The sequence below is a fragment of the Sander vitreus genome, chromosome 20 (genome assembly GCF_031162955.1).
Source record: "Sander vitreus isolate 19-12246 chromosome 20, sanVit1, whole genome shotgun sequence".
In the NCBI taxonomy this organism is placed as follows: domain Eukaryota; kingdom Metazoa; phylum Chordata; class Actinopteri; order Perciformes; family Percidae; genus Sander; species Sander vitreus.
Window position 1 is genome coordinate 92,600 of NC_135874.1, and position 15,317 is coordinate 107,916.

The 15,317-nt window shown below is 39.6% G+C and overlaps 1 protein-coding gene across 1 annotated transcript; it reads right to left on the reverse strand.

Moving 5' to 3' along the window:
- Positions 1-1,238: 1,238 nt before the first annotated feature.
- On the reverse strand, positions 1,239-11,363 carry alkbh1 (alkB homolog 1, histone H2A dioxygenase). Its single transcript, XM_078277337.1, has 6 exons — positions 11,169-11,363; positions 10,592-10,700; positions 5,469-5,631; positions 5,058-5,148; positions 3,831-4,024; positions 1,239-3,619 (listed from the first exon to the last, which is right to left on the reverse strand). The coding sequence occupies exons 1-6, from the start codon at positions 11,304-11,306 to the stop codon at positions 3,166-3,168; spliced, it is 1,149 nt and encodes a 382-aa protein (XP_078133463.1). The 5' UTR covers positions 11,307-11,363; the 3' UTR covers positions 1,239-3,165.
- Between the last annotated feature and the right edge of the window lie 3,954 nt (positions 11,364-15,317).

A 15,317-nucleotide genomic window follows, 5' to 3' on the forward strand; every position in this document is an offset into this window, starting at 1 on the left:
TGGACACCTCAGACATCCACAGCGATGGTGATGACTACCAGCATAAACTTCTACTCTGCCATCGTTGAGTCCATCTTCACCTGCTTCATCACCATCCAGTATGCTGCTGCCACTGCTACAGACAAAGGCAGACTGCAGCGTATTATCCGCTCTGATAAGAAACTGATTGGCTGACTGTTACACCAGTGGGAATCATCTGTTTCATGTAATGAAATGTGTAAATTATTTGAAACAAAACCGTTACTATGATTTGGAATGTTACAGATGTCATTTTCTATTATTTATATTTGGTTACAGTAATGTGTATATTTCTCTTTGTGTTTTTAAAAGGTATAGCTAAATGGCTAAACAGCTAAAGACTGAACTGCTAAACATCTTGAGAACTAAAGATACTAATATCTTAATGCCTCCAAAATGGCAAGCAATGAATCATTGTCAAATGACTGTCAAATTGCCTCGTAATGTCACTACTCCACTGCTCGTTTGTCCGTTACAGAAAAACCTAATCTCCACAACTTTCCGGTAGTCGGTTTATACGTTACCATGGCAATGGTACACATAGAAATAGCTGCCGGTCTGACCATTCTGCTACGTTGATTTGAATGGAAATGGCCTTTCTATCCATTTAATTTCTATGGGCTGCACCAATAGACCCTGCTGACTGGCCATCTGCTTAAACTGATAAGGTAAGAACAGAGATTGTTCACAGAGGACAATCATTGTGGGAATTTAATACAGCTATATTGTGTTTGTGTGCTCTTATTTATATACATCTTTGTTTGCACTGGTTTATTTAATGTTCTAATTTGTACAATACCTTCTTTATATTGTATTTATAATTCATTTGATGTCACTTGTTTCTTTATTATTTTTTTGTGCGTTTTTTTCTTACATTTTTCAAAAATAAGTCTTGACAAAAAGAAAACTGCTCTCGTTTAGCATCACAATAACGATATTACTAATGTTTTGTTCCCTCTGGACATTCGTCAGGAGCGATTTGATATGTTTCTAAAATAAAAAACGACCTAAAAAAATATAAAGCTATTCCGTTTCTGTGTGAATGTATGAACACAATGATTGGTGGTGGAATTTGCTGCGATGCAAGGAGCACCAGCTAAAATCTTGCCTAGGGCACCAAATTGGTTAGAGCCAGCCCTGGAAAACGTGCGATAACTACTGAAAAAGCTTTCGTTTGTCTGTGTGCCGACATAAGATGTCTACTGACTGTCTATGGCGGCGGGACCTGTGCAGGAGAGAAAGACGTTTTTAAAAGTTAAAATGTGTGTTCAGCTCTCAGTACGTTTGTAGCACCTAAATTCTCCTAAACTCTGTGGTTTAAAGTTTAGTTTTTAAATTTGTTTTATATTTAAGTTTCATGTTTTCTTATAGGAGTCATGTGACATTACTGCTGAAGAAGATGCATGAAAATGAGGTAATGTTGGGTACATTTCTTAACATCCTAGCCTGCTGCGAGCTGATCAAATTCCCATCCCAATCCTCTGTGCAGCGGAGTGATATTACCTAGGCTACCGAGAAAGCCGGTTTACATGACAATCACCCAAGTTTATTTACCTGCTGCTGTGAGCTCCAACTAATTCCACTCTGCCAGGCTATTACTCACATAACGTTACATGAAAGCACACGAGCTAGCAATTTGCATGTAAACTGTCCAAGCTTACATGACGTTTCTGTCAGCAATTACTTAAAGTTAGCGGTTAGCCCAGCCAGGTATCTACAAAGAGTTTAGCTATACCGTTAGCTAACGTTGTCACTCTCCACAATGCATTGAACAGTAACGTTGCACTAACGTTGTCAGTCTCAATCTATCAGTAGCAGCTAGGCTAACGTTATGAAAGGGGCTAGCTTTATTAGCTAGAGTAGCCTACCGAAAGGTATTACCTGTTCATCAGTAGCTGTTGGTGCATCTAGAAAGACGGATGGAATCGCATTCGTTGTCAGTGACTTGTGGTCCTTTAGATTGTGGGTTTTTTCAAAGTCATCTGGTCTAAAATGATCACTACACATTTGCCAGTTGAGTAGGGTCTCTGCCGGTATCTTGATGTCCAAGCCAGCAGCTACTAGGTTTCCCAACTGGAGTGCGCTTCTCTGTTTACTTTATGGCGCAGTACTACTAACCGGAGCTAAGTAAAATTCCGCCGCTGCTGAGAAACTAGTCCCTCAAAATGTAATGCGATCATTGAGATGCAAGGGTAGTTTTATTTCTAACATTATTTTATCAACAGACATTTACATTGATAGTCTGGCGTTAGAATTTATTTGCCTCAGGTGTACTGTGGAGTGTGTAAGACTGCTTTTAGTGGCAGGCTAGCAGATACTGTTGACTTGCGCTAGCCTAGCACCAGCGAACTCTGCAACTGGAAGGACTGGATGAAAACTGAGCCACTGATAAATACCACACTGGCTAACTTGGAAATTAGGTCCTATGTCCAAAATTCAGAACCACCCCTTTAATGCGTTTTTTCTTTATCCAGGTAAAGGTTGCATTTTAATGTCAGGTATAAAGTATACAGTATACATCTTTATCCTCAACAACTTATTTTAGCAGTAATGATATATCAAACTGATTATGTATGAATTTAGACATTCCTCTATTTTAACGTTTCTTAGATTTAGACATTTTCACAGAATGACAGTCGCGCACTCTGGATTTAGACTGCTTTAATTTGAGTGCACATTAGCCATTTTCATAAATAGTCCAATAGTTCTAAATTGAATAACTAACATATTTGGTGAAAAATTCTATGTAATCAATAACTGGGTGAAGTCTCTGAACACAGCAGATGCTTTGTATCTTCCTGTTGGTGCTCTGACAGGCCTGTAAGGCAGCCATCTTCATTTCTTGCATTTGTGGGGCTATTTTCCTTCAGTCTGGTCCGCAGCAGTGAAACAGAATTAGTTTAACTGGCTCTATGTTTAGGACCATTGTCCTAAAATTGGAGGACTATGTATAAAGTCTCGTAGAAGTTGGGTGGACCTTCCTGTTCTAAGTAAGCAGACAGTTTGTACTGACAAATTTAGCACCCAGCCTAACATTAAGAGCACATCTGAAGTGGCTTGTACCTTTTAGCAGATGTGACAAGTAATACAATATCATGGCAAAGAAAGACTCAAAGAAGAAGTGAGTGTTACAGCAGGTGGTCTGTATCATGTCTCTGCAGTATCAACAGAGTCACAGCTACTACTCCTCTTTCTGTTCTCACTCTCCCCATCTGCTGCTCTGTCATGGTAGCCCACTGTCTGACCTGCATCAGTCCTTTGGTGAGCAGATGGTGTGTCTGGGAAGCTCTGGCCAGGCCCCAGTACCTGTCTGACAGTCACATTCACTCTGGAGCTCTGGATGTACCTGGAGCACACGGCCCAGTCCTTCTCTGACACCGGCTCCACCACAGAGCGGCCCTGTTGAGGTGAGGCCAGGCTGCAGCCTTCCATCTCTAAAGCTGTACATCCCTGGGGTGCTGAAATGATGCGTGGGACGGCATGGTAAAGGAGGCGGCTTTGTCCCGACATCACCATCACGTCCCCACTGTGCATGTACATAGCAATCGGGGGGTCCTGTCTGCAGAGTCCTCCCAGGAGGAAGATGGCTGACTGTCCAAAACTATTAGAAAATACAAAAAGATATAAAGTGAGGCTGTTGGAATATTGTTCTGTAGTTCACCAGGTGAGTCTTTTTCTTTCCCATGTTGCAACATCCTGGATTATTGGTACAATAAAACAAAGAAAATAACTGCTTGGCATTGTAAAACCCTAGATATATAGAAAAATTGCTTTCCTCTCAGCAGATTTTACTTAAAATTCTCCCCTCTCACCTGAACGACAGAAGCGGTCGGCTGTGATCTAGTTCTGATTCATCTACATGGATTCCCAGAGATGAATCAAATCGGTAGTAGTTGAGGATTCCAGCCTCTGCGTTGAAGCCCTGAAACCCACAGGCAGCTGTTATTTGGAAGGACAGCAAGTGGAGATCAGCTGGGAAAGGAGTGTAATGGTTGGCAGAGTACATCTGTGAAGGGAACAACAAAGCAACGTGAAGATGTATGTTTTAACAGGCTGTGAAATATTAAATAACACAGTTTTTTTAAATATATTTTCACAAACTTGTCCACAGACAACCAGAAGTCTTCACAACAACAATAAGACTTTTGGTCACATCTTTCAAAATAAAACCACAATCTCAAAAAGTGAACTGGCCAAAATTAAATTAGGCACAGATAGTACACAGCTGATGTGTCTAAATACTCACTACTAAATACTGAAATGATTACAGACTTTAAAAAGGTATAATATGAAACAAACAATGTATAGACTAATATATAAGTAATCCCTTTCAATCATCACTTATGACCAACTAGAAGTGTGTGGTGGTGTCTGTATCTACAGAGACCTTGCCCTCTGCCTGGATTCTCTCTTTTACTTTTATTTTGGTCAGTCGGGACATTTATGGGCATCAGCAAAGGGCGTTTGGGCCCCAAGTGGGTGTGTAACCCCCAGCCAATAACAGCGCACAGGTTGTGTAGCCCTCTCAAGATCAATTGTCCTTTGCCCGTCAGCATCTCATATCGGCTTACACACGTTTAATTGACAGACAGGAATTGCCATTGGGCAAATCTTCACAGATCTCCACTTTTTTAGTGTAGCTAGTCCCCTGATGTAGAAGCTATATATATATATAAAATCATTTAGAAATTTGTAAAGAAATGTCCATAGAGCACTGACTGGGTTTGGTACATCTCAAATGCCTGTAGCTTGCAATGGCCTGTCCGTTTGCAAGTTAGTTATGCCACTCAATATGGGTAACGGGGTGGTATCACTTGAAAGTGTGACTCCGTGCAAACCCTCAAGGATTTTACATCCTTAAAAAATAAGGAAATGGTTTGAAAGAATTAGACATTTGTGATAAAAGGTCATGTAAATATACTGATAAAATGTATATTTATGATCAGAAAATTGGTATTCATTTCTGCATTTACAGCTCTACCTCTATCAATTGAATCCTACCTAAAGGATCCTCTAACAAAGCAGGATGTGTTGCTTACCTTGGTATTCCAGTTGTAGTGATATCCCAGAGTGACCCAGCGCAGCCTGTCAAGTAGAGTCTTTGTTTCTCTCTTTCCAGAGTGAGAAGAACTGTGGAGGGGAATAAAACATAGCACACTTACATTGTTATAGGTCATATTTCTATAATCATTACTGCTGTTTGTATTGCTACCGTTCACATCATTCTATTATACCCACTGCTATAATTATTATTAGTCATATTGTTATTCCAATGTTAATATTGTGATTGCTGTGCATCTCTTTCTTTTAATTAAATATGGTTTATTGGCATGTATGTCAGGTGAACATTATTGCCAAAGCGTCAAGGCTCATTCAATTTAATAACTCTAAATTATACAGTTAACTGGCCAAAGTTTTGGGTCAGACAGATCCAGTCAGAATTTTCTCACCTGAGGCTATGAACACTCTTTCCCCAGATGTCCTGGGTGTCAGAGGGAGACATGTGCATGTCCAGGTTGCAGACATTGGGCTTCTGAGTGTAGGTCTTCAGACATTGTCTGACCCAGAAAGGTTGTGAGCCCAGCAGGAACGGGTTGGAGATGAAGATGAACCCTTAACAACACACAATGCTGACACTGCAGTTACTTTCATCAATGAATTTTCAATATATACACTACCCACCCTGCAGTCATGTGATGCCATGGTTAACAATTTCACACTCAAATCATTGATCATGTTGCCCCTGTCAAAACTGTGGACCACCAAAAGCACCTTGGAGAAGCAGTGAAAAAGTAAAAATGGCAAAAAGAGTGTCGGAGAGCTGAGCGGACATGGAGAAAAAACTAATTGCACCCTTATTTTGAAATTATAAAAATGCACTATTGTTATTACCCAGATATGAAATCTGCCAGACAGTCCTACATTTCTCAATGTATGAACAATAATCACAATAATGTCTCATTTCTATTCTCTTCAAATTGACAAACTGATTAACCCCTCCAAATGTATTCCTCAAGAGCTCATATCAACAACTAAATGTAATGAATGTTCTGTCTTTTTTCGAGAAAAGGTGTCTCATATTAGAGATAATATAACAATTTATTGCAGCAATACATCAAGCCCCAAACTGGACCCGACCCGGCCCACCACTATTCTCGGGCCGGGCCCTTGATCAAGCATTTGTGTTTTTTTAAACATTACTTCATTAGCCTAATTGGGTGGGGAGAAAGCTATGCCATAATCATGCGCAGCGTCTCCTCCACTCGCATGCATCACACCGGGCCTGCTGTGCTATATGGTGTAGCTTAAGTGCAACACGGAGCTTGAAGATGTAAAGAAAAAAATAAAAACAGGAGAATTAGCCTACCTTTGAGCAAGGTTGGAGGAAAGTCGGAGGTATGGAACCATTTAAACAAGTCGTGGGGAGTGACAACCTATGTGTTGGCTTTGTCGAGTGTATTAAGTGCGGCGCGCTGCTCGCCTATGACAGCAAAAAAAAAACAGGGACGATGGACAGACACATGAAGCAGGCTTGCCATGGCAGAAAAGATGATAGTCAGCCTTCAATGTCCTCTTTTGTTACTTCTCCAAGCATACCCCTCCCAAACAGATTTCTGCAGTTCAAACAACTCAAAATTGTAGTTGAGAACGTCAGTTATAAACGGCCCATGTATTAAAAAAAATGTTGGGTTTAAAATCGGGCTCGGGCTCATAATTACAGTTAATGTGTCGGGCCGGGCCGGGCTCGGACACAATGTGCACGGGCTCGGGTAGGGTCGGGCTTGATTTGTTGGGCCCGATCTAAGCTCTAACGTACAGTAGTATATCAGAATGAAAGAAGATGCTCTGAGCAAATATGGTGGAGAAACAAATTGTAGATACTTCCACACAGAGCTTAGGGCTCACTGAATGCTTTGATGAATATGAAAATAATGTGTCATAGCTCACAGTCACAAGCTCTCAACCTAACTGAACACATATGGGAAATTTTGGAGCACAAAAAACACAAAAATGAGGGAATGCTGTTCATCCTTCCTGTTGAGTTCTACACGCTTAGCAAATCTATGACAATTTTCCTTTCATTTGACATGCGTCTGTATTTTTATTAGGGCTGGTTTAAAAAACAGATTTTCCAATTTAAATCAACTTTCATTTGCATGATGATCCAATATTAATTTATACAATCCAGAATCAATCTCTGTCTGTATCATAACTAGAAACTAGAAGACCTAAGTAATCCACTGGTACCAACTATGTCATCTTAGCTTGTCAGGAAGGGGGTTAAAAAAAACACTCCAAAGATGAGGGGAAAACTGACATGGTCATTTTAAAAAGGGGCCCTAGACCTCTCACCTTAAGATATCTGAATAATAAAAAGTACATTGTTATATTCATGTAACTGCTTTGGGGTCAATTCTTAATGTAAACATTGATATTGACTTTTAATAATGCACCAGGTTAGAGGGGACCTTATACATTTGTAGAATTCCATGCATGTCCAATGTCCAAGCAAAATTGGTTTTGCAACTGAAATATCCCAAATCGACATTGAATCGGAAACCAAATCAAATCGGGACCTTGTGAATCAGAATCGAATCTGGAAGTTGGTGGCGATACCTAACCCTGATTTTTATCCATGTCAGTTTTCTTTCCTAGTAAATAAATACAGCATTTTGTTTTGGTCTGAGAGTGTGTTGAACTGAAAATGAAAACTCTGAGTTTGTTAACCCTGAGATGAGGGAAACTCTGGGTTTTCCCATTTCAGAAAGAGAGGTTAATCAAACCTGAGAGAGAGGGGTAACTCTAGCCTGTTTCAGAAAGAGAGGCACCTCAACCTCAGAGTCAGTTACTATGGTAACTGAGCCTTGTGAACCTAACATGGTCGGGAGCAGTTTTCGAGTTTCGCTCAGTTTCCTCCCTCTGACACAGCGCTCTCTCATTTCCTCATTCATTCTGTCTGTATCAGGCGCATTTTAGCGCAGCTTGTTATCTGCATGAATAAAAAAACAGTGTTGGTTTATTAACTATGTTAGGCAGACTATAAAACGTTTTTGTTCCGAACATGGCATTTCCTTGTGTCAACGATCCCGTTGATGAAGAAGCTGCATTACTTTGCAGGGAGTTAAACATATGTCAGGAGATAATATTGAGGCCCCAACAATAGATGCATTTTCATTTCCAGATAACTACCTATTTGAGCGGTATCGTTTTTCTTCCCAGTCTATCAGTTACGTAGCCTACATAACCTTATCCGTCCTCATATCACTAACGTCACCCATCATGGACATGCTCTACATCCCAGCACATTATTTGTGTCGCATTATGTTTTACTGCAAACAGCAGTTTTCTTTACAACATTGTTGATCAGAAAATAGTCTGAAAAGTGTGCCTCGCTCTGAAACATGTTTTAAACATTTGTGTAGAGTTCCCTGGACACAAACCAGTAAGAGACATTAAAAATAAATAAATGATTGTAAATCATAATTCTGTTAATGATGGTGCTGCAACATCAGAATGGGATTAGTAGTTTACTTTGTCTCCCGCAGGTTTGCACCTAAATGAAAATATAGGTGTAGCTTACTACCATTCCAGTTTTCACCAGTCATATTATAGGTTACCTGTGATTAAATATGAAATTAATACACTATATTAGAGCTTACACATTGACTCGAGCAGCAATTTTCTCCCACACCAATTCTCGCTATTTTACAGCAGCCGCTGTGTTGCTTTTTTTAACTAAACACATGTTCAAACTCGCTGTGTGTGTGCATGACTTTTTCCGCCGACCAGTTTGTTTGTGGTTGTTACCATAGTGACTCGTAGTATCATGGCTCCATTCCAAGTGGGTAAGCTTTGCTTCAGAGCTCGAACCAAAGAATTTCTAATAAGGGAAGAAGTTCCACTCTCGTTATTTCCGGCTTCTGAACTGGTTGCAGTTCCACCAGAGTTCCATATAGGGGCCGCTCACAGGCCAGTGCAGAATGAATGGGACTCTATGGCGCTATATACCTCAACATTTTTGTCTATTAATTTGAATGTTGCAATCGAAAGGGGAGGCTAAGAAAATACACACTGCTGGGTGTTAGATTTTTTTTAAAGTGGCTTTTTTGTTCTAAAAAGCCTTTTAAAATGTCAATGACGTCATACACATATACGGCCAGAGATACTGCTTTACGGCAAGCTCTGAGTCGCTTCCTTTGTTCTCTCGAAGCATCGACAACACAGCTGACAGGTTAGGCTCTCCCCGTCAATACACGTGCTAGAAAGAGGTTTGCTAATGTTTTAAAGACCACGCTGAAATATTCACTCTGACATTCTGGTTCTGCTTTGGATGCCGTCAAGCGGGATCTCCGATCGTAATCAGTCCTTCACTGACCAATCAGCATTCATTAGCAGAATGCTAGCGTGTTATGGGCAACGACGACTCAACCTGTAAGAAATCGAAAGGACACAAGTACTCGTTCATTCAACTTTTGACCTATAATCCATTTAGTAGTTTTTGCAAACTTGCAAAAACTACAATCAAATTGATCAAACGACAATCGGGCGAAAGAGACAAATTTAGCCGTCTAGCTCCATAGAGTCCCATTCATTTAGCACTGGACCGCAATCACCCCAGTGGAACTGCAACCAAATTCGGTACAATGGGGCTGAATAGGGAGTGGAACGGCGTTCCGTAGACGGGCTTTGGCTCGAACCTCCTATGGCGCCATTTTGATGCTACAAAGTGATCACCCGACGTTAGCATTCCATTGACTGCCATTCACTTTGACAGCGAATAACTTTACATCTGAAGCGTTTAAAGACTGTATTTGTCCATTGTTTATTTCTAAAGAAACACGACAATGTATAAAAGGCTCCATTACCTCGTACCTCACGTTATGGCTCCGTAGTAGACGTTTTTGTAAAAATAGGCTAAAGATTGTGTCATAACCACGCGACTTACTGTCGCATAGTAGAGGAATTACCGTATAGTACAGGAGAAGCTCGCAGGCAGTTTCGACTTACATTAGCTGTTTAAGTTTAATTACTAATGTTAACTAGCATTTTAGTTAGCAGTAATTAGCCTGTGTCCATGTTATCTCCTTACATATACCTACGCTCCCCGTCTCTGCAAGATTCGGAATGATTGAGATTTCTCTTGGCACAGCTACCAGAAGACTTACAACTTTCAGACAGGTTGCTCACGTCACATTTAATTTGTCTCTCTCAGTTGGAGGCTGCGCAGTAACACTCAGCGCTCACCGGAAAAGTGCTTCTAATGGCCTTCACTGGTCTCCGTCCAGAGCAACAGGATCTGTTGGTCCATTCTTATATACTGTCTATGCTCCATTCATGCTGCCTTTTTATTGTGGTGGTGCACGCACTTAACTCTGAGTGAACCTACTCTGACTTGATTGAACCAACTCAAATCAGCTGTTCTGGAACCGAAAACTCAGAGTTTCCCATCTCAGGGTAAATCAACTTAGAGTTCAGGGTTAGACTCAGAGTTTGTTAAACCTCCTTACTGAAACGGACCCCGGGTATATGAGTCTGATTTTGGTAAACAATAGTCCATCTTTCCTGTGTTTACCTGGGTAGCCCTGCAGGCTGAAGGCTCTCCAGTCTCTGACAGACTGTAATCCAACCCTGGCAGCCTCCACATCACTCACTGCAGAAGGGTCCAGTATAGCTGGAACGATCTATGACACACACACACACACACACACACACACACACACACACACACACACACACACACACGATAATAACGTTACTGTACGTCTGTGTTTCGTGCGGCGCATTCACAAGGGATAAGTAAAGTCTGTATTTTACTGACATTATTCCCTACATATGATGTCAAGCCTCTGTCAAAACCTACATTCATAATTGCCAATACAACTCCGAATCACAGATATGCTGACTAATATTTATCCATGAGCTATATGTTTTGGCGAAATATGGCAACGTAGCCTAAAATGCGGTGGAATTTTTACTTGACAAACAAAAGACACGGGATTGAATCACAAATTACTAGTTCCCATTCCCAAGTAGTACTAGTCTCTCTCTCCCTCCCCCCCACACAGACACAGGCAAACTAATTTGGTGTCAGGTGGGTTCAGGTTTCTAAAGTTGTCATTTTTATCGACCTGGTATTATATTCCCCTCACCTTGTCACTAGGTAAACCTTTGGAGAAATCAATGACATCGCAGAAATCTGGCGGTGGGTTTCTTCTCTTATAAAGCTTGAATATTTTTCTAAATGCATCGTCTCCACTCTCTACCAGGGAGGCTGCCATCTTGGCCATGACGTAATTTATCTTCTTCTTCTTCTTCTTCTTCTTCTTCTTCTTCTTCTTCTTCTTCTTCTTCTTCTTCTTCTTCTTCTTCTTCTTCTTCTTCTTCTGATTAGGCAGACTACACGCTGCAATGGCGTATTGCTGCCCTCTACTGTTTATTACAAATCAGAATCAGAATACTTTATTGATCCCCTCAGGGAAATTATTTAGTTGCAGTTGCTCACATTCAAATTCAAGGTAAAATAAGAAAAGTCAATAAGTGTATAAAGTAAAAAAGTAACATAGCTACAGTAAGAAATAAATAAAAACGTTAAGTAGAAGTAAGTGAGTTTAAGAAAAAGATTGTTTCAAATGGATTGTACAAATTCTATTGTAGTGCAGTGTCAACATAAATACAGTACGAACATAAATAAATACAGTGTGAATATAAGTAGCAGAAATAACAAACAGTCTTTAACACTCATATATATTTTATTATATAGGCTAGTCCAATACTGAACAAATAGTCCAACAGTCATCCAAGTTCAGAACAGATCATAGAGAAAAAAAAGGGTTTCCCCAGCTGATCCCAGGTCTCTGAAAAGCTTATTCCTCTGTAGAGAATAGTTCCTGTGTTTTAATGACTCTGGGCCTCCACATTTAGTGTTTCCATCAGGGTGTTTCCCAATCAGAGCCAGCCCACTCCTAAACCCACAATGTCCAAGCCTCAACCTGCTTATAATAACAGAATCCTTTCTATTGCAGGCAAAATTGGAACCCAAATAAAAGCTACCTCATTTCCTCCTTCATAGATTCTGAACAATGTCTGAAAAATCTGGATTTGATTTCTTTTATTAAGGTTAAAGCTGCTGCTGAATTGATACAAATGACGGAATTGTCCGGTTTATCATCCTCTATCCACCAAAGTTCCCATAAATGCTGTGAATATGATAACTGATCTGGAATTATATATCCTATTTTAATTCCTAAATCAGGAATGGCAACACCTTTCCGCTTTCCAGGTCTTTTAATCCATCTGTGTAAATGTGTAAATATGAATTCCATTCAACTGTATCTTCTGAATTCTTTTTTTATTATTGTTCAGAAAACACAGATCCACAATAGGTTCTGGGATAAGCCACGATGGTACAACTGACCAGCAGACTGGCGAGCACACATTAATATCAATAATACAAATTTCCTCCACCTTATATTTAAGTTTGTATCCAAAGTTTGTATTTACCTTATTTGCTCTTCCCAGAAATTCCCATTGTTGATCTAGCAGACATTTTGTTGAAAATGTTTCATCAAGTCCTTTTACCCTCATCAAATATTTTAACCCAAGTTTATACCTTCTCATTTCCAAGGGCATCTCCCCATTTCTTTTTTGTAACTTATATTTTTATTGAGTTTTCACATGCATATAGACAAAACAATACAGCAAATAAGGAACAAATTAAAATAACAATAGTAATAACACTAACAAACTGTCTTTAAAAATCTCTTTAGTACCTCATACAAGAATAACCAACTAACACTATCAAATGCCTTTTCGGCATCTAAACTAACCAGAATTGTACTTGTGCCACTTTTTTGAGCGTTGTCTAAAATATGGAGGGTTCTTCTAATATTATCGTGTGTTTGGCGTCCTTTAATAAACCCAGTTTGATCCTCATCAATCAGATCTGGTATGAGGGTCTCAAATCTCTTGCAAATAATTGATGTAAGTAGTTTGTAGTCTACGTTTAAAAGTGAAATTGGCCTATAGTTTTTGCATTCTTCTTTGTCTTTGCCTTCTTTAATTAAAACGGTAAAAATTGCTTCCTTCCACGATGGGGGGGCTCCGCCATTGTTAAGAGTCCAGTTAAAACAGGACATAAGCAAAGGTGTTAGCTCCTTCCGAAAGGCCATGTACCATTCCGATGGAAACACATCGCTACCTGATGATTTATTAGCCTTTAACCTAGTAATTGCGGCTTCCAGCTCCTTAACTGTAAATTGTGACATAATAGTGTCATTCTGTGTCTCACCAATAGATGGCAGGTCAAGTGAGTCAAGAAAACGTCTTATTGTTTTTTCATCAGCTGATAATGGTTTAGAATACAGTTTCTTGTAATATTCTTCAAATATTCTTTCTATTTCATCTGGTTCATGTGATAATTGGTTGGTTTGAGGGTTCCTTATTTTATGAATTGTGTTAATGGCCTGCTGTTTCTGCAGGCGTCTAGCTAAAAGTCTTTTTGCTTTTGGGCCTGATTCATAGTAGGTCTGCTTTACAAATCTTGCCCTCTTTTCTATATCTGTCCTGCGTATCTGAATAATCTCTTCCCTTGTCTTCTTTATTTGTTACAATAAAGACTGATCTTCTGTATTTTTATGTTTCTTCTCCAGTTCTTGCAGTTTTTCTACTTTGTGTTTATATGTAGCTAGCCAAGCCTTTTTTTGTGATGTTGTCAAGGCGATTAGTTTCCCACGAATGACTGCCTTCATACCGTCCCACAGTATTGCAGGGTTTACCTCCCCATTATGATTCTCTTCTACATACCTTTTTATTTCTTCTCTTATCTGCTCCACATTTGCCTTATTGTTCAAGATGCCCACATTGAGCCTCCATACAGTATTTATTTTTCTATTATTAAGGTGTATTGTTAAGCTGATCCCACTGTGATCTCATACATCCATCACCCCGATTTTACACTCTGTGACCCTGTGACTTTCACTTGTATTAATTAAAAAGTAGTCAATTCTGGAGTAGACCGAATGAGGTACTGAATAGTGTGTATAATCCCTTTCTAGTGGGTGAAGTTCTCTCCACACATCAATTAGTCCAATTTCCTGGACTGATATATTAATTAAACTTGGTTAGATGCATCTCGCTTCTTTTGGGGCTTGTTGTATGCAAGTTATGGTTCATGACCACATTATAGTCTCCTCCACATATCAAAATATCTTCAGTTTCTATAGCAATAGTGTCAGAGTTTTGATAAAAAATATTTGGTACTCTCTGGGGGGGCGTATACATTGACCAGTGTCACCATTCTGTTCTTCAGCTTCCCTTTAATTAATACAAATCTCCCTTCAGTGTCCTTAACATCTTTAAGACAGTCAAATTGAACTGCATTTGTGATGAGGATAGCCACTCCCCTCTTCTGGCTAGGTTTGTAGGAACTGTAAGATGTATTCCTAAAACCAAAGCGTTTTAGCTTTTCATGTTCTTGTTGAGGCAGGTGTGTTTCCTGTAAAAATAGCACTTGAGCCTTTTCTTTTTTCAATTTAGCCTTAACTGGATTATTCATCCCATTTACATTAAGTGACCAAGGGCGTAAATCCCAGGGGGTCGGCGGGGTCAGGACCCCCCCCATCTAAGGGTTGTCCCCCCCTAGAAATATCATTAAAACAATGCTGTGTATTGTAAATAACGTAACGATGTATACTTAAAATATCTGTGTAAGCAGAAAAACAATACAAACCCCCAAAAATGCTTTTTAAGTTTAGAAACATTTTGAGTCCCCCGTCCTTTGCCTCACAGTGGTTTGGTCCACTACGTGCTGTAAAATCTGCGCTAGACTCACAGTCACATCGAGTAGTGACAGGAGTGTAGTAAATAGGCGGTTCAAGGCTATTTTATTCACATTAAACATCGGATTAAGTTTTTCTTTTCTCAAATAGAAATGATGCTGAGTAATTAATAAATTAGTCATGACAAAAAAGTTCGCTATGTTAGTGTAATATAATGTAACGTTACCTAGCTTATAGCTTGTTGGATAGAAATGCACCCACTACAACTAACGTTACCACGGCGATAAGCCTAACGTTATGTGTGTGAACTGATATTAGGGTTAATATTGAAGATCTACAGTTGTGTTTTGCTCAATATAAAGTTAAGTGGCTGATCAGTTAAATATATATCCTCTGTCCCAGAAGAAACCTAATATTTATGTGGAGGACGCAAGATCATTTTATAATTATAATATGACCACGTGGTGAACCTATGAACCTAACTCATATTTAGACATCTGACGTCAAAGATTTGTGTTGTTG

Excerpts from the sequence above, each read along its gene's own strand:
- alkbh1 (XM_078277337.1), bottom strand. The coding sequence starts at position 11,306 with ATGGCCAAGATGGCAGCCTCCCTGGTAGAGAGTGGAGACGATGCATTT. Across the intron at positions 5,632-10,591 it reads CAGCCTGCAGGGCTACCCAG|GGTTCATCTTCATCTCCAAC; the intron begins GTAAACACAGGA and ends TGTGTTGTTAAG. Across the intron at positions 5,149-5,468 it reads AAGAGTGTTCATAGCCTCAG|TTCTTCTCACTCTGGAAAGA; the intron begins GTGAGAAAATTC and ends TCCCCTCCACAG.